General features: G+C 38.6%; 1 protein-coding gene across 1 annotated transcript in view; it reads left to right on the top strand.

Moving 5' to 3' along the window:
* LOC126187454 (centrosome-associated protein CEP250-like) overlaps positions 1-27,158 on the top strand; it is a 537,002-nt gene that overhangs the window by 478,952 nt on the left and 30,892 nt on the right. Inside the window, exons 5-12 of the mRNA XM_049928545.1 lie at positions 1,206-1,334; positions 6,412-6,474; positions 7,702-8,004; positions 8,972-9,171; positions 14,431-14,582; positions 16,133-16,346; positions 21,402-21,603; positions 26,424-26,522. Coding sequence (XP_049784502.1) covers positions 1,206-1,334; positions 6,412-6,474; positions 7,702-8,004; positions 8,972-9,171; positions 14,431-14,582; positions 16,133-16,346; positions 21,402-21,603; positions 26,424-26,522 — 1,362 coding nt within the window. The remainder of the gene's footprint in view (positions 1-1,205; positions 1,335-6,411; positions 6,475-7,701; positions 8,005-8,971; positions 9,172-14,430; positions 14,583-16,132; positions 16,347-21,401; positions 21,604-26,423; positions 26,523-27,158) is intronic.

Raw genomic sequence — 27,158 nt, forward strand, 5'->3', positions numbered from 1 at the left:
ACAGCATCATGATGGTCGCATCCGTGTTTGTCGACATCGCGGTGAACGCACATTGGAAGGGTGTATTTGTCATCGCCATACTGGCGTATCACCCGGCGTGATGCTATGGGGTGCCATTGGTTACAAGTCTCGGTCACCTCTTGTATTCATTGACGGCACTTTGAACAGTGGACGTTACATTTCAGATGTGTTACGACCCGTGGCTCTACCCTTCATTCGATCCCTGCGAAACGCTACATTTCAGCAGGATAATGCACGACCACATGTTGCAAGTCCTTTTCAGGCTTTTATGGATACAGGAAATGTTCGACTGCTGCCCTGGCCAGCACATTCTCCAGATCTCTCACCAATTGAAAACGTCTGGTCAATGGTGGCCGAGCAACTGGCTCGTCACAATACGCCAGTCACCACTCTTGATGAACTGTGGTATCGTGTTGAAGCTGCATGGGCAGCTGTACCTGTACACGCCATCCAAGCTCTGTTTGACTCAATGCCCCGGCGTATCAAGGACTAGTAGCAAGTGTACCGAAAATCACTTGTGAAATCTCAAATCTGTTTCGCCATTCATAACGAAACTATCATGAGTTGCCCCACCCACTTCCCACACACTCCATCTCATATACTGGGTAAGCTCTGTCGAGTCAAAGTTACCATAATTACATAATGCTGATGGCGTAAATAAACTTGATTTAGCCATTCCAGATACATTTGGTAGGAAAGACTTTCACTGTTAAAATTTGCCTGATAAGAAAAGTGGAGATGGAGATTTCCTACTTTTGGTGTCTACTTTGTCTGCCAAGAAGCATGGTTAGTTCTCGCACGTCCTAATGATTTATAATCAAAATTTTCGTTAAAAAATAGTTACTTTATCGACTTTCTGTGTGCAAATGTAATATTTAGTGCCTTTATGACTGTGGTTTGGTTTAGAATATGTGGGTTGTGTGCACCAAAACTCATTGTGACCGGAAGTGTGCCTATATTTACCACATTTTGTGACAGATAGACTGTGCGCCAGTGCACAATTTCTCTCTTTTTATTTCTCTAATCGTTCATAAGAACACGAAAAAGAATACTGCATTTAAGATGCAGTGATTAAAATCTTCCACTGTATGTAAATTACACATTTGAGTACCATTCTTTAAGGCCTGAGAAATCAATGGAATGAAAGTAACATTTGTCCGAATATTGTTGTGTTTGTATTGCAGGTGAATGAAGATGGTGCCGGCGACAATAGCGAGGAGCGTGTACAACGATTAGAGGACGAAGTAGCTGAGTTGCGTGAGCTGAATGAGCTCCTAGAGTTTCGTTTACTAGAGATGGAACACTCTGATACGGTATGTGCATCATATATTGACCTTAAAAATGCCTTAATTTAAGAAAGCATTAAAAATTTAAAATATGTTTGTCGCTGCAACGACATTTTAATGTGTTGACTAAGGTATTCCAAGTTCTCAGAAAATTTGAATTTGCAGCCACTATGGTTTGCTTTATATAATGTTGAACTTATTTCGACTGAAAAGTAGTGTCGTGAATTATCCAATACCATGCATAAATGGTTTTTTAAAAAATGGAAATATTTATCAGATCGCACATGACCCATAGACGTCGCTGTACATAAAGTTACAGGCTGTGAAAGTGTAGAGGCCACCATATAGTTTGGCCACGATAACTTGACGATTTCGCTAGTGCTGCCAGATGCAGAGGAAATCGGCACTACCTGAAGATATTAATTTGTCTCCGAGCGTCAAGCTGGGCCTAGATGCGGATTCTTACGAAAGGCTTGCGTCCATTAGTAAATAAGTTCTGTAAGCAGTTGCTGGGATGTTTACATTAGAACAGAAATGTACTCAAATTTAGTTTAAGTCATTGGGCAAGTTTACTTCAGGAACTCGCCGCAAGCACTTGCTACAGCAGTGCAGTTACTCTAAAAAACCAGAGCAGTCGCCACAGTTGTTGCATTATTATTAGTGAATAAAAATCGTGACGAAACACAAAAATAAAAAATTGAAAAAAATTAGAGGAGTACATATCGATGTTATCAAGAAACACTATTCGATTAACTAAAATCAGAGGACTTTACTTAGATTAAAAACTTAGAGGGTGTCGTATGCAAATTTAGAACATCTCTTGTCTATTGTATAGTCAAGTATGTGATAGCAGGAAACAAAAATGCGGCGCGGTATCTCACCAAGAGACTGCTTTTTTAATTACTCTTCGATTTTTGCGAGCAGTATTTACTACTTTTATCACAAATGTAATGCATTTATGTTTACGATAACATTAAAAAATTAGCTAAAATTTAAAGACGTCTGTACTGCCCTTCTGCTTTCCCTTCTGATGAAACAAATTGGTTGGTAAAATCATTTCGCAGTTCCTTGACTGGTGATGCTAACTATGTGTGTTTAAAGGTTCGAACGGTGCATGTGTTTCGGCCCCTCTGTCTTTGTACCGTTCTCCTTTTCGACAATGATACTTTCGCATCGGTAATGAACACCCACTTCTTCTGCAAGTTTCAGAAGTACTTCCACGAAAAGACAAATTGGGCAAGTACATTCAGCAAGACGCAAGAAACTAGAACGAATTTTCACCCTGCAGCGGCCAGTGCTTTGATTTCAAACTTCCTGACAAATTAAAACCTGACCGGGACTTCAACCTGGGAACCCGATGTAGCACGCAGTTTTAATCTGTTAGGAAGTTTCATGCAGGAAACTGATTTCACTAACTTGCGAACTTCTTGAATTTGACGAAACTAACAGACGTCGACGGGAGGGGGAGGGGGGAGGGGAGGCTGGTGCAGATGTGGTGGTTCCTAATATCCCACACAATTTTGTGATTGTATAGATAACGCGCTATACCACAGCAAGAAGTTCGACAGAATATCAAATAAATATGATTTCAGGATAACAATCTCATAGTGTTTACAAGGCGGGCAAATAAACAGTTATCTTTAGTGAACATCATTTTGACAGTTCTTTCAAGCACAGTTAATTACACGTTGTGGACATTACTGCTATGCTGCGTTAAGTAAATGCAATGTGCGAGCAGTTTCCAAAAATAATTTTTTTTTTTTTTTAATTTCCGATTCATAGTGTCGGATGTTGCACATTCATCTACTTTCATTTTTCATTGTTTTCGATACATAAGTTATAAAAATGTTCAAATGTGTGTGAAATCTTATGGGACTTAACTGCTTAGGTCATAAGTCCCTAAGCTTACACACTACTTAACCTAAATTATCCTAAGGACAAACACACACCCATGCCCGAGGGAGGACTCGAACCTCCGCCGAGACCAGCCGCACTGTCATGACTGCAGCGCCGCAGACCGCTCGGCTAATCCGCGCGGCCATAAGTTATAGATAAAACTCTCGACCATAAATATGTCAACAAATTAGGAGGTCTCCGATCCGACGGAAGTGTTACGCGGGCAATATTTTCGCGAGTGTCACCTCCGGTTTTGTATTAACCGCAAAACACGTGTGGTAGTGCAGGCGCTGCTACAAGCAGTTGACGCCGACCTCCCCTCACCGCTGCTGTCCCCTCGGCAGCCTAATGCGGGGGCACGGCCGTTCCCGACAGCCACCACGCCAATCGTCAACTTATCATGTACAAACAGTAGATATACATGACTCTCTGGGGTAGAGTTTTCCGACTGAAACCAAGTGAACTACCTTCCACTGCAATGAAGGACAGTGAAAGCTGCAGACATAGGTGGGTTTACCCGTAACCCGTATGCGGGGCAGTTCCAAGAAATATACGGACATTTTTAATGCTGTCTTCTTGGACTCAGAAAAACTTGCATATCAAATACAATCAGTTTGGGGAATATTAGTTCACTAGGCACAGAATGTAGCTTAAATCTGAATAAGTCCCAAAGTGCCACTGCTGCCTAGTATGCTCATTATGCCTCTCTTTCAACATTGTACATTGCTGTGTGAAAGTTCCTGGAAGATTAAAACTGAGTGCTGGATCAGGACTCGAACCTGGGAAACTTTGCTGGCTGAGCTATCCAAGCACAGCTCACAACCCACTCTCATAACTTCACTTCCACGAGTACTGACCAATGTAAAGCTGTTAAGGTCAGTCATACGTTGTACTTGGAAACATCAAATGGTTAAAATGGCTCTGAGCACTATGGGACTTATTGGAAACGTCAATCAGTACAGCAGTTGCCCGTGATAGGTAATAGTCCAAGGTTCGAGTCCCAGTCCGGCACTCAATTTTAATCTGCCAGGAAATTTCAAATCAGAACACACTTCATTGCAGAGTGAAACTTCATTCTTTTCATACGTGATTTGGAGCACATACTTGGCTAGTGTTGGATGTTTAGGATTTGTGCTTTCCACTTAACATGCAGATGTGACTGTATGTTGTACACCTAGGAATTAAAATCCTGAAATTTACCAAAAACTGCTCTGATGTTAGTAAGTTAATAATGTCAGGATAATAAATATTTATACATTTTTATGGCATTTACACTGTAGGTGACATTTCTAATTATTTGGATGTGATCTGTCAGGGAAGAGAGATGTAAGAGACAATGAAGCAGGAGAGCTTCCTTTCTCTTTGTCCTGTAAAACTGACTTGTTGCACATCATAGCAACGGATCACAGTTATGACACATGGAACAAGCAAATAACGTAAAATTGGAATTAAATTTTCGCTCTGCAGTGCAATGTGTGCTGATATGAAACTTCCTGGCAGATTAAAACTGCATGCCAGACTGATACTCAAACTCAGGATGTTTGCCTTTCATGGGTAAGTGGAAGGTACGAGATGAGGTACTGGTGGAGGTAAAGCTGTGATGATGGCTCGTCAGTCATGCTTGGGTAGCTCTGTCGGCAGTGTGTTTGGCTGTATACTCTACTGTAGAGTGAAAATTTCATCATGGAAACATCCCCCAGGCTGTGGCTAAGCCATGTGTTCATAATATCCTTTCTTCCAGGGTTGCTAGTCTTGCAAATTTTGCAGGTGAGTTTCTGCGAAGTTTGGAATGTGGAGACAATGTACTGGCAGAAACGAAGCTGTGAGGATGAGTCGTGACTCATGCTCGAGTAGCTCAGTTAGTGGAACACTTGCCAGGGAAAGGCAAAGGTCTCAAGTTCAAGTGTCAGCTGCTTTCACACGTGGCCTGGCCCCTGATGGGGTAGGATAAACCTGTGACAGGACTGGAAGAGGAAATGCTGGCTGTGTGAACTGGGCAGATCTCGCACCTGAGTTTTTCACAGGGATATGATCCTTGTAGCAAGAGTCTGGGACTGGGAGTGGCACAGGGATGGACTAGGATGTTTAGGAGGTTGGGTGGGCAATGGAACACCACTTTAGGAGGGTGGGAAGTATCGTGGGCAGGGTGTCTCTTGTTTCAGGCAATGATGATAGGTAATCAAAGCCGTGGCAAAGGATGTGGTTCAGTTGTTCCAGTCCGGGGAGGTACATGGTGACAAAACAGACGCTCCTTTGTGGCTGTACAGGAAATTCCACATGTTATTTACCAGCTCTGCTGAAATTATTGTGCAGCTTTTTATATTGGTATGGCTATCAGCCAGCTGTCCACGAATACGAATGGCCACCACCAAACTGTGGCCAAGAACAAAGTAGACCAACTTGTGGCATAACATGCAATTGAATGTAACATGCTTGATTTCAGTGGCTGCTTCACTTCCTGAGCCATCTGGATGGTATCCTCCAACACCAGCTTCTTTGAATCACGCAGATAGGAGTTATCCTTACAACACATTCGCTGCTCCTGTAGTTATCCCAGCCTCAACTACAGTGATATTCTGTCCCCACACCCTCCACCCAACAGTTACCACCCCTCTGTTCTATCATCTCCTCCCCATTTTCGCCTCCCACCCTTTTGTTTTTTTTACCACCCTCTGCCAACACATACACCCATCTTTGTTCACTCCTCTCCTTATTCACACCTTTTTTCCCCATCTTCCTGCACCACAACCTCAAGATGCTGTGCCTGTTGACATTCTAGTCCTTGACACTCCACCAGACAGCATTCATGTCTCTCTCCCTACCTATACACTACTATCCCTCCTACTTCTTCGCCCTTACCCGATTGCTGCTTGCGTCCCATGTCATGGCTGCATTCCAGTCCGAGATGCTGGAGTTGGCGGTCATGCGTGTATGAGATGTGCTTGCTTGTGTGTATGAATGGTGTGTGTTTTTCTTCTACTGATGAAGGCTGTGACTGAAAGCTTTCCATAAGGGTCTTCTAATTGTGCTTGTCGGGAACTTAAAAATTTCTTTTCCTTAAATATGTACTCTCATGAAACAAAAATAATGAAAACGTAGAATCTAGGTTACTGGATAGCAACTCAAATGCAGAGTTTCTATTCTGTAAAGTTACAATCTTTAAACTATATGTTGGATGGACTGTTAATGACTGCTGATGATGTTGCAGGGTGGGTCCCATCGCTGCTGCTGTGGTCCTGTGTGCATGCGGTCACAAACAGACAATACGCTTGTAAGTGCATCTAGAATTTGTAAGTAGTACATATGGCACTGTCATGCATTTGGAAGAAATATAACATCATATATCTGAAACTAGTTGAAGATTAACGGGATTTTCCTTATGATTGAAACAGGAAGTAGGTAGCATTTCCTAAACCGAGCAGTACCCTCAAAACATGACTTAGATGAATAAAATGTCATATTAGTGTGGGTTTATGTTTTTAATAAAATTTACTGTCCAACCTATAAGGTCAGAGACATTACACAGCAACAATTGTGTTACAGAGAGTTGAGTGTCATACTTTCTCCCAACGCTAAATATATCTTTGAGTTTATTTTCGTGTAGTTGTAGGTGTCATTGTGACAAAGACTTAATCAAAAACCAATTTTTTTAACTGCTGAGAATAAGTGAAAGGTTTTTAACCATGGTTAATTAATTCACAGCACTTGGATTAATTGAAATGGTTCAAAGTTACATGCTGTTGACTCAATGCAGAAATTATGAATTTGGTTTTTTGTGTGTTTGATGGTGTGGTTTTGTATAGCTAATTAAGGTGGTTTATGTTAGTATGTATACCACTTTAGCCGTACATCTGCAACTTTTAAAGTCTGTAGTAGCATCTGCTGAGTTAGAATTCCAACATTATAAGGAGTGTCTAAAGAAAACTGGTCCACAGTGATGAACACTAAATCAGTTGCGGATCTTCCTACAAACATTCATAGCTGTATAATTAATATCTTGGTATAATATGTAAGATACGGAAAGGCAACCACTCATTTATAGTGGACTGATGTGCTGCACATAGAAACATGCAACAGAAAACAGAAAACAGCATTCACACTAGCTTTTGAGCTCTTGATCTTTCTCTAGCAAAAGTACACACATTCACATACACAACCATACAGAAACCTCCTGCAGCCATGACCAAAACTTAAATGTTGCACTGGAGGTGTAAGTCCTTTTCTAAGCTATACTCTTGGATGCCTACAACAGTGTTGCAGTATAGTCTAATTGCAGAGTATGACAAACACATTGTCTGAAATCCATATCTCTGCAAATTTAGGACTAAGAGACCTGCGAGGAAAAGTATACCGACAAATGTGCAACAGATATTATTTTTCAGTTTCCTTTGTAAGTGTATCATAAACATAATGTACAATATTATGAATGTGCTCAAACTAAGTTTATAGTTAATTACTCATGAGGAAAAGTATTTATACATTCAGATCAATGTTACAGGACAAAGCTGTGCCCGGCAGCCGCATTGTGGCAACCGTGCTGCCCTTCACGGCCGAGCAGAGGTCGCCACCACCCGTGCGCCCTAAGCTTAGTGACAGCAGCCACGAGAGCGGCATCTTCGATTCTGACGACCACGATGATGAAGACCGACTTAGCGACGAAGTTGAAATAAACGACCAAGATGATGACCGTGGAGATGACGATGACATAGATACTGATGACGGCTTTGATACTGGCTCTTCTCCTCGTGCTTCACCACACCGCCGCCTCTCCCGCAACAAACACAACTACCACAGATGCCAGGTATAGAAATACATTCCATAAAAGTTGTAGGAAAAGTTCCACATTTTCAATTAGCTTTTTTTTTTCATTGTTGGCTTATATGTAATATTAAGTTATGTAACATGAACTTTATGTTGACCTGTAGATCCTGAGAGTTACATTTTTGTTCTTAATGGTGATGTAAGACCACAACCCTTACCCAAAATAATGTCGTTACAGCCACAATTTCCAATTTTTAAAACTCTACTATTTGACCAGTGTCATAGGTAGTTTAGTTAGTCTTACATTAGTTGAATGAAGAAATTGATGGCGCAATAAATAAACATATATTGCTCAGAAGTTGGTAAATGTCACCAGTTAAAAAAGCTTCATTATTTATACATTTTCAGTATACTTTTCGTATCTAATCCCATAACTCTATGAGAATTTAATGCACTTCTATTTTGAAATTATCATCATTGCATAATATAACTGTCATCTCAGCAAGATCTTCAAGGATAAGTCTGACTATTTTGCACTGAAATTTCAAGAAAGGCTGTGCATAATGTCACAGGCATGATTCACCACATGTATTCTGGAGAACAATATACAGTTATTAAACTTTTAGGGTAAGATGTCGTACACTTGTTTCATTATGGTGTCCACATCTTAAAGGCTTGAAATTTCTTGGTATAAGAATGTCCAAGTTAAGTTTACACTTAACTGTTCTTGCTGATGGTAGCTTGTACCTACTGAATATGCAGTCTGTTAAAAAGGCTGTAGAAGGACTACCCATTACTGTAGTTGGAAATTGAGTATCATGTGCATATTCACAGTGCAGCATTTCACCCTCTTTATTAGTGTGATATTCCCTTTCTTAATTTATGGGTGTTTGGGCTGTAAAATTTGTTGCTGTAGCAGCACTGAAAGTTGTTAAGAATACTTGTATTTCACTACAAAAATAAGGAAGCCAGATTTAAAATGACTGATCATGCGATGCCCTGCTTAGGTTATGCAGAGGGAGGTGCCAGCAGCAGCATGCTCACAAGCCACACAGACAGATTTGCTGTGGCCTGCCGAAACTATCAGCTGTGCTTCACAGACTGATGAACCTGTGGGCTGTGGAGCACTCACAGGAGAAATACAGAAGCTGGCACTAATTCGTGAGCACATGGAGCAACGCGCCCGCCTTGAACAACGCTGCCAACTGTAAGTGTCTGGCAAAAACACTCTCTTATCTATATGCAAACTCATTATTTCTCAATGAATTGCTCTAATTTAATTCTTTTCAGGAAACAGATGAGTAATATATTCATTTTGTAGTGACATTTGAACAAATTTATTATTTGTCACCTCCTGTGTAGAAAATTACAAGTAAGAAACTTATCTAAATGTCACTCTGAAAGCATATTACATGGCTTATTTCCTAAGAAGGATTCATCACTCTTATCACGAATTTCAGTATCTCCTGTTTAATTTCAGAACAAAACAATACACACAATCCATGGTCGATATGTTCCGAAATAATCTTAAATAGGAAACACTTTCAAAAGATGACTACACAAAATCCACAGGACATGTAGAAAAAAACTGCATGTCAGTGGATAGAGCAACCATTTTCAACACACATTACAGGTGCTTAACGTGAGCACCATTAGTGATGTGGCACACATCAATATGACAGTCCAACTGTTGCCTCGCACATTCCATCATGTCATGGTGAATATCAATGACTGCATTAACTATCCTTCCTTGAAACTCTTTCAAATTAAGTGGCAGTGGAGGCAGGGATGCACCATCTTTGACATAATGCCATAAAATGTAATCTCATGGAGTTAATTCAGGTGACTGTGGTGGCCACTGAATAAGTCATGATGGAAAGCACTGCCATTCCTACACTGAAGCAGTTTGGGATTGAGGCAATCATGAATACTGGAAAGAAAGTATGGTGAAATACAATCTTGTCGCAAAATGAAGTCTGCAATATCTTACTAAAATCATGGCATAAGTATTGCTGCAGCATGTCCTGGCACATGAAACCAGTCACAGTCTTCTCCCTAAATAAAAGCTGCCTATAAACTGTGGAAGGGGACAAAGCATACAAGATGTTAACTTTAGGTGAATTATGAATGTGTTCCACAATCTTATGTGGATATTCTGTGCGTAAAAACACACATGTTGTGGCAGTTCACCTTTAGAGACACACAAAATATGATGATGTTCTTGAAAGCCAACTTCTATGCCACAGAAAGTCATTGCAGATGTCAGAATGAAGCTAGTGGTCAGTTCATATAACAACTGCAGTCAGCATGGTTTTACATGCAAGAGTGCATCACACAGTTGACTGTTGAATCTGCATTTCTATGCTCCCACATGTCATCGATTTCTCCAAGCTCCTTGTGAATGATTCCCACGCATGCTCTGCCTTTTCTGCTGATGGTCCCAGCTGTCTTGTTTTGTCCTCACCTCATAAGCAACCAGTGACTTGAATACACTGTACCACCCATGCATTGTTTTGTCTGATTTAGTTTTTACCTGATATTTTATATGAATTCATCACTTAACCATCACAACTGACTCCCATTTAGGGATGTCAAGGGCAAAAAACATGCACTGTTCCATTTTACACCATGTTCCGATATGCTTTCCCTCTAATGATGCACTTTGCAACTATGCCATGACACATGTTATTAATCAAACTTAGAGGGATGCTCTATCCACTGATATGGTTCACTTTTGCTGTATATTTTGAAACCCTCAACATACTTAGGAATAAGCCTTTATTAATTATTTCAACTGACTTTCAGCTTCTTAGGCTGTTGTCAAATGACAACTGAAGTAGCTGCCATCTGACAGAGACCTAAGAAGCCAAAAGATGATTCATGATCAAATATGCAATATTTTGTGGAATATCAGGAAAGTTTTTTCTATTTAACATTGTAGTCAAGTTACAATTAACCAGTGTGTATACAACCCGGGACAATCGGGAGATCCGGGAAAAACCCGGGAATTTTTTCATCTGAGAGAAAATCAGGAAAAACCCGGGAATTTTTTTATAATTCCAGGAATTTTTCATTATTTTAGTTTTCAGTTAAATTTTTGTAATTTTGACTGGAAAGAACCCATACTCTACCAAAGGATATTACTGCATCCCCATACTGCAGAATAATACTTCAACAATAAAACATAAACGAGAGAAAAAATGAAAATAACTTAAATTGAAAAGGAAATGCGCCACATACAACAATGACACACAGTGCTCATGCAAGCATCTGCCAACAGCAAAATGTGTCAAAGGCTTTAGGAAGATTATTTAATGTTTGATAACAACAAATTGCCTCCGCAGCTACTTTTAAAACAAAGCACTTCTCCTCTTCTTACATCACTCAACATTATATAAAATTTCAAACTAAAACATTTATGTGACTTTATTGATTTCAAAGAATGCCATCAACTCGGTATACTGGAAAAGTTAAAAACTGTTTAATATGAACATTAATGTTACCTGGTATTTCCATCCTCTAGTCCAAATATTTAATTGAATTATAGAAGAAATAATAAGGTACCATATTTTTTTTTTAATATTTCATTATTATCTGAGAACTCTAGTTTTCTGCCTCATGTCTGTCAGCAACTTGTTAAAGTCCATAAGAAAATATTTTCACTTCTAGTTTTGTGAATAGTATTGTTCACCATAAGTTCTCTTTTGTTAGTTACCACAAATGCCTTATGGAATAAATGTAAAGACACATGAGTGTAAGAATCCAGAGGTCACTGATGAGGCTCTTGTAAGATGGCACATTATTGACAACTTAACACAATATTTTTACTAAACACGTATGTAAAATAAATACTTTTTCTTAGCGTAGCTGTGCTGCTCCAAAAAATAATTCCATAGGACAGTACTGAGTGAAAGTACGCAATCCTGCCTGCAGGTCAACAAAATGAGTGTGCTTTTAAAATGCAAATCAGGCAGAAATGTGGTTTATAGTATATTTATCCATGCATGTTGCAACATCAGTTTGTTATCCATCAGGATACCTTGGAAATTCACAGCGTGCATGCCTTGATCTCTATTTCTGGTGTCAGTAAGTCATTTTAATTTGTCTGAAATTGTGTTGTAAGAGGTCTTTTACAGCTTAACTGTTTGGAGTGAACATTTTGTAAGCCACAGTTTTTGAAGAGTCCTCCAATATCTTTTATAAATCATTTATGTAGGTCAAGAACGGAAGTGGCCTAAGAACTGAACATTGTGGTGTATCCTAAGTAATATTTACCCATTCCAAATTTAACTTTATACCACTGTGTTCCCATTGTTAATTTGTTTTCTGCTGTTAAAATATAACATGATTAATGTATGGGAGATGCCTCTAATATCATAAGTTTTCATTTCCCTAGCGAAATTTTATGATATTAGCATTCAAATGTATACAATTGTTAAAGTACCAGAAAATATCAAGAGAGTAATTTTTCTTGTTTGGCTTGCCAGAATTGAGTTTTTGGGATCATATATTGCTTTCTCTGTGGGAATTTCTTCATAGAAGCCAAACTGATCAGCATTAATTCATTATTACCGAATGACTACTGTCAGCCAAAGATTTAAGATCTAAATTTTCCAGACAAAACAGCTGAAAATGAAAGTTTTAGCTGTGACCACAAGTTTGTTTGTAATGTAATTTATAGGGTAAAAGTGATCTCAAGACATGTGCCTGTGGATGACAATTACAATGACATAAAATCTTATTAGTACCAAAAGAAAAATAAATTCTACAAGAAGAATATCAAAACATCTAAAAATGAAATTGAACAATGGAAAATCTAGGGTGGAATAACGACAATGTAAAGAAAAGGACAGATTGCTACTCACCATGGTGTGTGTGTGTGTGTGTGTGTGTGTGTGTGTGTGTGTTTGTTACTTCAGAAGAAGGTTTTGTGGCAGAAAGTTTACTTGTTTAGTATTCTTTTTGTTGTGCCTGTCTGTGAATTCCACTATATGGTGAGCAGCAATCTGTCCTTTTCATAATGTTGTTATTAAAAATGAAATTTGTTTTAAATATGACTATCACTTTCATTATATTATGAAATGTCACATAGCCTTCGATAATTATCTTTTTAATTATGAGTAATTGTCTCTTGAATCTTTTAGGAAGATAAGAACAATTAATGTTTACATTCTACAATGACATTACCTAAAAACTGGGAAAGCTTGTAAAAGCCTTAGAATAATGGCAATAAGTGGATATACATAAACATTTGTCACAAAGAGTGAACTAGCTAAAAAACCATTACTACATTTTACAGTGATCAAATATAGCGTTCTCCTTCTGCACTTCAAGGTTTAGGCTCTTGTTACTGTTCAGTCTTCATTTTTCATTGCTATCTCATTCTGGGTCTTCCTATGCCCCTTCTTTCTCTTGGTTGGTATAGCATGGCTCGATGTGGGATTCTGCCTACACTCTTTCTTTCAAGATGATGTTTCCATAATGTTTCATTTTCTTCAAGAGAAAATATAGTGAATTCTGTAATTCTGATGTACATAAAATAAATGAGCTATATGAACTTGCGAGAAAGAAAATGGTGATGAGAAAGAAAACTTATTCCAGGCAGACTAAAATGGTGTACACAGTGGAAAACTGAACCAACACTTGTGCTTTTTATGGTCAAGTTTCAATTATCTGAGTTATAAGAGCACACTTTTTGGTCCACCTCACAACTTTAGTCTGCCTTCTCCTACCATTCGTAACCTCATAAAAGCTTTCTGCTCAAACAATGAAATTGTCACCTTGAGAGAATGAATATAGCAGAGGCCAGGTTGTCTGAAACCTTGGGTTGATTTCTGAGCTGAAAATTTCTTGCATTTGTGGAGTGTTTGGAGAAATTGATCACAGAGTTTGAAACTGCATGTGAAAATGCTGGCAAACTGAAACTGTAAGTGATCTTAGATGAGTTAATTTATATATTAGTGCAATTAAAATGCAAACATCTGGATTTGTGTTCTGCTGTTGCACAGTTTTTACTCCTAGGAAGATTAATATCACTAAACATACTTCTAAGTAGTGGAAGTTTCAGTGCATATAAGATAATCTCTTTAATATTTAATTATCAGATTGTCAACTTACTTGTTCTTTTACTACTGGACTGAGCAGGTCACTGTAAAGTTTTACTTCACATATGTAGTTTGGTTTTCACACCATTCAATTTGATTTATTCCAATCAGCAACTCTTTCTATGATAGTGAAAGGACATGTAAAAGCTCATAGAAAATGTAGATTATGTAAAGAAAAATTAATAACAATCTTTCAAATGTTGAAATTCAAATAATGAATATTACCAGAGGGAAAAAGGGATCCTTCCCTAATCAGATATGTGCAGTTTCATTTACATGTCCACCCCTATTCCCACTTCAGAATAGGTAAAATGCATTTATATAGAGAGATGTATGGCAAAATAAAAGGGCTTTGCTTGCAGGTTAGAATCCCGACGGCAAGAGGAGCAAAGGCTACTGCGTCTCTGGATGCCTGCAGCATTAGCCTGGGCACTGTGGCGTGTACTTCAAGCTACCAGTCCAAACACACAGCGCAGCCTCACGTTCACACCACAGCCTGTCACTACTGCTGATGGTTAGTACATACTTGTACCTACCGTAAAAGAGATATTGTAATAATAATACAGAGCTATAAAATCATTCTAGTTGCATTTAAAATACTAACCAGACAAATGTTATGAAAACATAGACAAATACTGTCACAACGTGTTGAGCTTACAAAAAAACTCAACTGCAGAATATCACCATACACAAATTTATTGGACATACACAACTACAAAGAAAAATAAAATAGCTTCAATTTATCCATGTAAGTGTTTTGTGTCATATGACCAAACACAAATGAGACCAATTACTACCACTGGACATCTCACATTAATGGTGTAGTGAAACATATTGTATTTTGGTATTCAGTTTCCCCAATATTTGTATTTTGGGACTTGAGCTGTATTGAAAAGTGGTAGTGCACCTTCTCTATGAAGCAATTGTAGTCTACAGTGCATATTTTTCTGAAGAGATGTTTGAAACCTTCATCTTAGTAGCAAATTCTGCAGCAGCTGCTTGGGGGTGCCAAGCTATGAGGGGTGCCAGTGGCGCACAAATGCAAGATTTGTGTACATTCGTATTACAGTCAGTTCTTTCCATTTGTGGACCACAGAAGCACTGTAGTCATGAAGGCCTTTTTTCTTTTTCTTTTTTTTTTTTTTTTTTTCCTCCCTTTGTTACACAATGAGATGTGCTTCCTGGAAAGTGAAAATTGGTAGTCATTCCATGGAGAATACCATGAGCAGTCCTACAAATTTTAGGTTATCACCTCTTATGTATCTGGAGATACTCTTGCAACTTATTCAAAGTTTAGGTTTTATATAATGCCCAAACACATAAGTGGTTCTCTACTTACAGATTATCACTTAGGCCAAATCTTAGTGATTGTAGAACAGTGTCATTTTGTTCTGCAGTCTGGACTGTATATCAGTCCCCCCAATGTTAGTCAGGAGAGCTCATGCAAAAGAGTTAAGAAATCGGTCGTACAAACCTCAATAGTACAATGCCTTTTAATATACAGTGGTAGTCAAACTTCTAGTTGATGATTGCTTGCTTCATTTTTTTTTTACTTTGCTCTGGAAAAAGAGTGGTTAAAAAATACTGTAATTATGTAGCCGGATGGAAACAGGCAAGAAATTCTTCAAGGATATAACAATTCACATTGGCAGTGGAATGCATAATATAATAAAGATACAATTAATACAGTATATGATAAGGACCAATTTAAGGTACAGGCAACACAAGCCTCTGCTTGGGGTGCCAAGCTAAGAAGAGCACTAGAGGAACCACAACAGTAAAACTTCCATAGAGGACATAAAATAATTAGCCATGGCCACTTGTGGGTGCCAAGCTGTGATGGGCACCAGTGGCTCCCAAATGGAACATTTGTATCACGCAAAAATTGACATGGGTGAAATGTATGTGGGAAAAGGGGAGGTGAAAAGGGCTGCCAAATGCTAAGTCGCTTGTGCAGAAAAATTTTCTTGGGCCAGCCCTGTATACAACCGCAATACAAGAATTAGTAAATAAAAAATTGAGATCTGCTTGTATTTTATGATAAAGTGTGATGCTCTTCTACAGAATCAGCAAGCTGTAAATGCTGCGAGCGGCTGCAAGTGGAACATGAGAATGTGATGCGGTGTGCAGATGAAGTTTGGAGTGAGTTGGAGCAGCAGCATGAGAGGGAGCTTCGGCACTGTCATGATCAGCTACAGCAGCGCGAGGAGCAGCTACAGCAAGCCGAGCAGAGGCTGCATGACACAGAAGAGCAGCTACGCACAGCAGAGGCAGATAGGTGGGTGCTGGTTTCTTTGCAATCTTTACTGTATTGAACAGTCAACAAATTGTGTTGTCTGTTCCGTATCTTCTCAGTGGATAAAACTAAGACTGCTTGCAAATGATAATTTTTAAGAACATACTTAACCTCAACTTATCATGTTACCTTGTAGTTAACACAAGTTATTGCCAACCAGAAGTTTGCATATTCAAGTTTTGAAGAGGATGTTGTTGTGAGTTTCCATTTTTCATTCTTATATGCGATTCTCTGGGTTTGCTTCTGGTGATACATATCCATGATGTTGACCCCGATTGCATCAAATATTTTGTGTGATCTACAGAAGATAATGAAGTTCTTCACAGAAAATGGCATAATGTTTGAAAAATCAATACTCAGAAAAAAGATGCAGGATCTCATGCACCTCAGTGTTTGAAGTCCACTTACAAGGCAATATGTTTCCGAATTTTCATTAGTATTTGTATCCCTTACCAACGATAATAGAAAAGTTATTCTATTTTATTATTTATTCATGTTCCATTGACCCAGTATAGAAGAGAACTACATGGATAGAGAACGAGTCATAATGATACATGAGAACAGTATTTACAGATGCTAACTGATACAAATTGTAATATGTGTATAGGAATAAAATATGCTAATAATTACAAGCTTAGGCATTTCTTACAGTGAACAAAAATAATGAATTACAATTGTGCCACAATGCAAGCTGCAAATTTGATACAACTGAAGTATTTCGTAAGCCTGAGTGAAAATTTTTGTGTGAACATAGGCTATTGTGGCAATAGCAAATATTTCAAGTATAATGCGTCATACTTAAGTTACAGCATAGAAATGTTTATATTAAAGAATTTGTTAACAGAGTAAAAACTGTTTTCCACAAGATAATCTTTTAATTTACTTTTAAACTGTGGCATTACACTGGTAAGATTTTTTATGTCCAATTGAAGTGTATTATACAGCTCCATGCTTGAGCAGTGTACACCACTTTTGTACTAGACTGAAGTTTTTTCTATCAGCGTGCAAGTTGTGTTTTGATCTTGTGTTGCAGTTATAAATGAGCCATTGGTTTTCTGCATGGGGAGGTTCTTAATTAAAAAACAATAAAGGGGTACACTGTATTGTGAGGTCATTGTTAATATTTTATGTATTTTAAAAAGATTTCTGCATGAATTATTTCTGCTAACTCCTCTTAGAATTTTAATTGCTCTTTTCTGAGTGACAAATACTGTATTTACCATTGGTTGGTTGCTCTAGTATTGTAGTGGTTGCTGCTATAATACATAGAGCATAAGTTGCTGATCTAAGTCTTTTTCTCAAGTCCAGAATACGGCAAGTTTAGTTTATGGTCGATGTGGAAACCAACGTATTTTGAAGGAAAAAACTTGCTGTATATCTTGATCATTACAGCTTAGACTTACGTCCTCATGAACTTCCTGAGATCCACAAATGAATGTACTGTTTTGAGATCATGGAGCACAAAGTTGGCATATGTTGCAACGTCATTGTGAGGTATTTTTTAAACTAAAAGAGATGTACCATCTGCAAAGATAGTAAATTTACTTGTAGCTTTTGCATGAAGTGGGAGGTCGTTAATAAAAATAAGAAAGAGCAAGAGGCCCAGCACAGCACTTCTCTACTTACTGTTTCCCAATCAGATGAAGCTCTTGTGCTACCTCCATGATTAGGCAATACCCTCTGCTTTCTATCAGTCAGGTACAATCGAAACCACATTCCCCACTATGTCACTTATAATATATTGCTTTCGAAAGGAGGGTTTCATTGCTCGCACACTTGAAGGCTTTGATTAAATCACAAAATATACCAACTGAAGCCAGTCTATTGTTCAGTGCTTCGAAAACAGTATTGGTGAAGAAAATATAGCATCATTAGTTGGTAGGTCTCTTTGGAATCCGAACTGACAATGGGTAAGAGCCTTGTGGATGTTCAAATGTTCCACAATTCTCTTATGTATAGATTTCTCGAGAATGCTGGAGAAGCACGTCAAAAGGGAAATTGGGCAGTAGTTTGAAACATCAGTTTTATTTCCTTCTTGAATAGTGGTTTCACATTGACATACTTCATATGCATATGCCTGTGGCACTTTATCATTTTCGACTTTTCTATTAGTACTGACACTCTTTATCTTGGCATATGCATCTGAAAATTGTCCACCATGAAGACTTCCTATCCGCTCTGGTATGAGTTAAAATTTGTTTGGTGTCACTAGATAATGGAAAGTGATTTTAATTTGTAAAACCACTACTAGTAGTACCGAGAAATTTGATTATACCTTTATAAGCTTTTATAAGTGTTAAAGTCTAAGTAATAGAGGTAAGTTATTTTCAAGATGCAAAATAGTCATACAAACAATATAACAAAAAGAACAGATTGCTACTCACCATAAAGGTGAGAAGTTGAGTTGCAGATAGACATCATAGAAAGAATGTTACATATTAGCTTTCAGCCAAAGCCGTCTTCAGAAAAGAGGAGGACACTCATACACACATCACCGCTACTTTCAGCCACTCCAGCCAGACTGCAACAGACACATGTTGAATAGGAGTGACAATCTGGAGTGGGATGGGGAAGTAGGAAGGATAGCAGGGTACAGGTTGGTGAATAGGAATTGGTGCTGCCTGGCATGCAGAGACTAGAAGTGGCACGAAAGGCCTGACACGAACAGTGTCTGGAGGCTGCGGGAGAGGGAGAGAGGGTGGGCACAAGATGGGGCAGTGGTAAGAGTAGGAGTAGAGCAGGGGAAAAGACCAATGGAAGCACTAGCCAATAGCAGCACATAATGGGAGTGAGTGGAGGAAAATTGTTAGGAGATAACAGGAGAGAATGGGTGAAACAGTTGGGTGGAGGGTGTGGGAAACTATGTAACTGTAGGTTGAGGCTAGGATGATTTCGGTAGCAGAGAATGTGTTGTAAGGATAGCTCCCACCTGCACAGTTCAGAAAAACTTGTGGTGGAAGGAAGGACCTGGATGGCCTGTGTTGTGAAGCAGCCATTGAAATCAAGCGTGTTATGTACAGGTGCATGTGTGCCTTAGGATGGTCCACTGCTGCTAATATATCACATAGCTAGTATATCACATAGCTGCTTTCACAGGTGGCCCAGCTTCTGATGAGGGGAGGCTAAGCCCATGATACTAACTATATCCTAACACCTACTACCTCATTCCTCATACACCTTACTAACTATTTCCTAAACATCAAAGATACCAATTTATTGCCCGAGATTCAGCCACCCACATCAAAGATACCAACGACTCCCTTCACCGACTTAACATGTCATCTTTATGGTGAGTAGCAATCTGTCCTTTTCACAGTGTTGTTAATATTCCAACCTGAACTTTCAATTGTCTAAAAATGGTCATGTGAAATTACAGATTGTAAATTTTGGATTGTTAAAGAATAAGTCACAATCTCTTGGGTTTTTCGGTGTAACTGGTTAATGGTGTACACTATTGATAAATCACAATTGTTCAGTTTTTCTATACAACAAGCAAAGTATGTGTTATACAATATACAGGACCATGTACTGTGATACTCAGGTTGTTAAATCAAACAGTGGAAAATTAGGGATGGAATAACAACAATATGAATTAGGATAGTGTGCTACTCACCACATAGGGAAAGTTTTGTGTAGTAGACAGAACATTTAAAACTAGATTAACCTACCAGATAGTGTCCTCCTTCAGATTTACAAAAATGTGCACACATTCATACATGCACAGTCACATATTCATGGCCTCTGTTGCATATGGGAACCAAGCCCTGACTGCAGTGAGAGGCAATATCAATTGGGAGGGGTATGGGGCATACAGAAGATGTGTTGGGTGAGAAGGGAGAGGGATAGAACAATAGGAGTGAGAGAAATTGCTGTAGTGCCGTGGGAGTGTGCAAAGATGAGATAGGGACAGGATGATGAGCTGTATGGTGCAGTACTGAGAGGCTGTGCCAGTTGGGTGGAGGGGTGAGGGACAAAACAGAAGCAGAAGTGAAAAGAACTATGCATGTACATTTGCTTGAGGATAGAAAGCTTGTGTAAGGTTCAAGGTGAAGCAGGCAGTGGCATAGAAGCAGATGGAGGACAGGAACTGGTGAAGATTGTGATCGGGAGGAGGGGGGGGGGGGGGGGGGGGGGGGAGGTACCAGGAATGAAAGATGTACTGTAGGGTTCCCACCTGTGCAGTTAAGAAAATCTACTGTAGAAACAGATGGCAAGGACTGTGAAGCTGTCCTTAAAGTGAAGCAGATTATGTTGTGCAATATGCTCAGCAATTGGATGATCCAGCTATCTATGAACCGCAGTTTGGCGATGCAGTGGTCATTTATGTGAACAGGCAGCTTGTCAGTGGTCATGCCTACATAAAATACCACATAGTGACTGCAGTTAATTTGGTAGACCAAATGGGTGCTTTCACAGGTGGCCCTGCCTTTGATGGTATAGTAATGCCTGTCACAGGACTCGTGTAGGTGGCAGTGGGAGGGTGTATGGTACAGGCCTTGTACCTAGGTATTTCACAGGAATATGAGCTGTGGGGGTAAAGGATAGTATAGTGCATCGGTTGGATGGGGTTGGAATAGGCCTATCACTGTGGGAGCAATGGGTAGAATACTTCTTATTTCAGAAGCATGACAAGAGGTACTCAAAACCCTGACAGAGAAAGGGAATCAGTTGCTCCAGTCCTGGGTGATACTTAATCACAAGTTGTACACTCCAGTGTGGCCACTGACAGAGGTAGGTGACAGGGGAGGCAAGTCAAGGAAGATCTGTTCCTGGACAACTTGTGGTGGGTAAATTCCAGTCTGCGACGACCTCAGTGAGACTCTTAGCATATTTGGAGAGGGAATACTCATCACTGCAGGTGTATTTTCAAACTATATGCAGGTATCACTTACACTTGGAAGGTGAAGAGAAAGTATTTGCGCGGCCTATGTGTTTCTAGCATTTATTACATTTTAAACTTCTTCATGCTGATGAAAACTTCTGAGAAGCTCTTTATCAACCACTTCAGAGTAAAATATATATATTTTTTCTGTACAGGGAATCACTTCAGATGGAGCGGACGCGATTGCGGAGGCAGGTGTCACAGTTGCTGGAGGCAGTTTCAGCAGCAGATGCATCATTGCAGCAGCTGCAGGCAGAGGTGGATGACGTGCTTCGGCCAGAGCTGCGAACATCTAGGCAATTGCACGATCAAATGCGTGATGCACTTGCTGCTGCAGAGTTGCGTTTCCAAAATGAGGTAGGTATGCTATGTGCAAATGTCCTGTAGGCAACTTTTTGTCATATGCCACACTACGGCTGACACTCAGAACAAATATTTCACTTATTGCCAATGGATCTCCAAGTGAAGTTTGCCATAATTGGTCACAGCCTGGTTACTGTGTATGTATTATTATGCTTGTCTCTTCCTCACTGTAAGTCTTGGATTGCTTTAGGCTGTTAATTTGAAGTTGTGCTTTTACTGCATTGTTGTTAGAACTATGCTGTAAAAAATTATTCTTATGTATAGCTATCTAGCAGGATTAAAACTCAAGCATGATAAGGCATTCTGTGACTTATTCATTGTTGCAAGTAGATATGCCATCAGCTAGTTCTGAGCAGAAGTAACCTATTTCACTAAAATTACATGTAATGAAAAAGCTCCTGAGTTTCCAGTTTGGTGGCAGTGTTGAAATACTGTAGAATTTCTATTTGTAAGTCAGTCTGCTGCCCTTCCACCTCGACGTGGCACCAGGGTCTTTAGTAGCCAGCAGCACAGGGGTTGGGATAGGCCAGAGGCTGTGCTTAAATCTGATCATGGGCATTCTTGAGAGTACCAGGTTGCTATACTATTGGGACAACATAATAAAGGAATATATAGAGCTTAAAGGGATGAAGGTTATCAACTAAGTTTAGTGTGGAAACACATATGGGCGGCTACATGCTGAAGTTGTGTACAGCAGTGGCCAGCATGTGAGACAGATCAAGGATACCCATGCAGAGATCCAAGCATTGTCCGATCACTTTGCCTCCAAACCCACTACCCACCCACTGACCACACAAGTCGCTGATGCCTGTATCTACGTGGAGGGGACTGCTATCCCTTGTATATAAATATATGGACATCTGCAACCTCTTACCACTTCACCAGAAGATGATGAATATGAAATTTGTTGAAACATCATGGTATCTCAACAATGACACTCAGCTTTCAACCCGATAGCTTTTTATCAGTAGTATGTTCTGTGAAAGTCTACATTCACAAGACCACACGTCTGATTCTTTAACACTTTATGCTACTTAACTGTGGTAGAAAAATATGAACAAAGGTTTATACTATTTTTCATTATCTCCTAGAGTCACTATTGCCAAACATCTCACAGACGTTAGTAATCTGTACCAACCGGTAACTGACAATACACTTTTTATGATTTCTGAGGTTGCTGTTTTCGACTGCCCTCCATATAAAAATGTCTCAGTGAATTCAGTTTTTCCTTTACCCAATTCATTTTTAAATCACAAGTATCCATCTGTTACCAATGTTCTTTTATGGTTGTGCTCAATTTCGAACATCATGTGTGATAATGGATGGAATGATGTGATAATATCTGAAAATGGAAAATTATGCCAGAATTCTTAAAGCTATATTGTGTTGCCTGAATTTTAACATCTGAGGAACTATTCCAACTTAATACTTGGTCAAAGCTTTTTTTATATCACAATAAATAAATTACAGATGGTCATTTCATTGTTATCCTGACAGAGAACTGTGTCATCTACTTCTGTTCATGGAAAACAGCCATGTACCTGCAGTTATGAAAATGTCATGCCACTAGGAACCTGTTTTAGCACCAACAAACATCCCAGTCATGGTCATGTTTGTTTTATTTTTTCGAAGATTCTGTCTGTGCATCTATCTCTGACTTACATATTAAATGTGTGTGCTCAAATAAGTAATTGGCATAGATATTCTGGGTTAGATTAATGGATGGACTTCACTGGGGAAACAGTGCACTAGTAGTATTGAGTACTTAGTGGGAGACGAAACATTCAAGAAAAATAACAATATATACAAACAGATTTTAAAAATTGAGGTTGAGGTAGGGAGTGTTGTGGAACAAAATGATGTGCTAGAGATAAGCTTCATGCAAATAAAATTCCAGTGAGGCTACTATTGGAAGGCGTGGAGTGGCACGTGGCACAGGTTACAGTGCAGCATCTGAAACTGATATTGTACAGACCAGTACGCTGGGAAACACTGATTACACAGTATGATGATTTGTTATTGAGAGCTGTGAATATAGTCACACAAAATCATTCTTCAGTATCATAAAAGTTAATTAAAGTGGTGACAGCTTATGAAACTATTCTCCATCATCAGATTATCAGTGAGGAGTAAAAAGCACAAAAAGTGGCCTCATGTTCAGGCCTACTAAGGCTGATAAGAATTAAACACAGAATTTATTGTGAGAAAAACTTCATAAACAGCATGAAGGGGGAAAAGATGGTGGTTTGTTTTTTCAGTAGGTTTCTGTCAACAAGTCAGGGAGTTATTTGACAGTTTTAAAGGTGGTAGAATGTGGACCCGTAATTAAAACCATCAAAAAGATTCAATGTTGGGCCTGGTACTCATCTACCTATCAAGAACAAAAAATCAATGTCCTTTATTACACAATATTAGAGAAGGACAAGTTGCCACTCACTACATAGTGGAGATGCTGAGTCGCAGATAGGCACAACAAAAAGATACACACAATTATAGCTTTTGGCCATTAAGACCTTTGTCAACAATAGACACACACACACACACACACACACACACACACACACACACACACACACAATGCAGTATGGTTTCAGTTACCTGAGACTGCAATCGTGTGTGCGAGTTGTGTTTTCATGAGTGTGCTTGTGTGTGTATGTGTGTCTATTGTTGACAAAGGTGTTAATGGCTGAAAGCTATAATTGTGTGAATCTTTTTGTTGTGCTTATCTGCAACTCAGCATCTCCACTATATGGTGAGTGGCAACATTTCCTTCTCTAATACTGTTACATTCCATCCTGGATTTTCCATTGTTTGATCCCTTTATTACACAATGTCACTGTAACCAAAAGCTAAATTACCTGGTTCTCAGCTCCAGTTACATACATGATTAGAATAACGGTCAATTTTCTCTCTCATCAGGCAAAAGCTCTGTCCCAGAAGCTAGTGGAAAACAGGGACAAGCTGTATTTTATTAATTTAAACTGGAATCAGTTTGCAACTTTTGCTGCAATTATGAAGAGTAGGAGCAATTTTGTTCGATGCCATGAAAGCTATTGAAAATTAATTGAGATTTCTACAAAACCATATCAGTGCTTTATATACACACTGTCATAAACCCACTCTACTGTGCTGGAAAGGTTAGCTCCATAAGGACACCGTTACAGTGTGGCTGATGGCTGTATAGTACTTTGGTAGAGATGGCCATGTTGTCTCCTTTGTTGATGCTGCAGAGTCTGTGTTGCCCATGTGGCTTCTCATTGTCTAGACAGTGATTCCTTTGCTGCTCTGGGTGCGGGTTTTTTAATTATCACTGGGCTACCGAAATCATGATGCAGTATTCCACATTTTATTTCTAACAAAAATACATATTTATTGCCATAACTCGAAAAACAACTACACTCAACTGCAGCCAAAGCTAAAGTGGCCAAAAACCCATTGTAGACCAAAGATCATGGTCACAAGCTACAAAGAACATAACATTTCAATATTGATTATTGATCGCAATGCCTAACCTAGTATTATATTAAGCAAATGCTTTCTAACACAACTTTAGTGTATAATATAACAAAATGAGGTCTATTTGACAGTTCCATTACAACACACACATCAAGTCTTATCTGTCAACTGCCATGATAATTAAAAGACTTTGTAGATTAATATACATTTCACCTCACTGTTATTTACCATGATCACTAGTGCACTGTAGTAATAATAGTTCATAGCTTTTTTAACTTGAGACGATTTATAAATGTGATTTGAGTCTTAGTATTCTTAGATGGTACTTGAAATGTAATTCTCCTTCACTTCTTTAGAGAGAAAACATGATTTGCATGATATTTTAATAACTTGGATTGCATGTACAAAATGGTTATAATTACACTAGGGAAAAGACACATGTATGTTTCATTAACAGTTAATCTCACAGACTATACTCTATTCAAAATTACCTTAGGAATGACACATTGGCAGGCGCACATGGAGGTGTGGGACAGAGTTGCCACATTCCACGCATAACTAGTGTGTAATCTAATACTTCATTCAACTTGCTCAAATTTGCAAACCATTCAGTGTACAAAGATGGAAGTGGCATCAGTGTGTTATGGAAGTGATGCACAATGTTCTCATTTCAGTTTTGTTTATAACAGTAAATTTTTTAAGATGGTGTACAGAAATGAACAAAAATTTATTTATTGATGACGGTATTGAATTTTTGACAAGCAAGATACTTTTTTGTTATTAAAGACAAATGAACACACTTTGTGAATGAAATTTTAAGAATAAATTAAATTTTCATCTGCTGCAAACTAGAACTCAGTCAGTGATCTATTATAACACAAAATAACTGGCATTAAATGTGATGCATAATGCTCCCTTCACCCATCAAAAACCAAGTGAGTGCCATATGGTTTTAGTATGAAAAACAGATTTATATCTTTATAATTAACTTGTCTTTATTGCACAACAAATAGCAGTAATAACAAAATAAATTACAGCTCCCACTGCCATAATAGGAAGTAAAACAAATTACATTGAACAAACACGTGGGACAGAAAACTGCCTGGAATCGGAACACAGTGCAAGTGGCAAGTGTAGTAGTGAGAGTGAAGGTTTGGCAACTGTGTGTAGTTGCTGTGACTGTATGTCTTGTGCAATTGGCAAAACATGTACCAGGCCTTCCACATAAGCCTCGCCCTTCCTTTGTAGCTGTCAATCCTAAAGTAATTCTGTACAGAGTATAGTAAGCAGCAGAAGAGCACAGCGAATAATTTAATCTTCTTGCATTTAGTTCAGATGTGCATGCTTCCATTCTGCAGGTGAATGAATCAAATTCCAAACTACAGCAGGTGACCAATGAACTGAATGAAATTAATTGTGAATGTGAGCAGCTGCGAGAAGAGGTTGAAACTCTTGAAGTAAGTAACCATGAAATTATTTGTTAATTTTACTTATTTGTGAGTTTGCTACTTCATCTTCTTCTTTTCATTATTAAAATAATGTACTTGAATATACATTGACTTTGAAAATGTCCTATTTTAGGTTATAATGACTCCCAAATTTTAAAAATACTGCACAAAACCTATTCTGACTTATGTTAAATAAATGTGAATCACACATGGAAAACAAAAATTGTAGGGAATAAGACTGACTCATGGTTTCACAACTGGTAAAATTGTTCTACAATCATAATACACAAATAAAAGAAAATAACTAATTACAAATTAATGTCTCAATTTGTTTTAGTAGTTCTAAACCTGCATGTAAACTCTGTGTTGTCATGATGAGATTGTATCTATGATCTTGTAATATTTTCCAGAAGACTGATTGTTGATATTATCCTTTCAATAGTTCATGATTGAATACTTGGCATCTGTTGGTTCCCAAACAGGCTTCAGTAGGCCTACAAGATACACAATTCTGAAAACCAACTTCCATCACTCCAAAGTAATCCAATATTCTTGACAATGGAGCAGTCTCACTTGAAAATTAACTTTGTGCAAATATTTCTTTCAATCACAAAAGGGACCCAGCACAATCAGCACCACCAAACA

Source organism: Schistocerca cancellata, chromosome 5 (genome assembly GCF_023864275.1).
Source record: "Schistocerca cancellata isolate TAMUIC-IGC-003103 chromosome 5, iqSchCanc2.1, whole genome shotgun sequence".
NCBI classification, from domain to species: domain Eukaryota; kingdom Metazoa; phylum Arthropoda; class Insecta; order Orthoptera; family Acrididae; genus Schistocerca; species Schistocerca cancellata.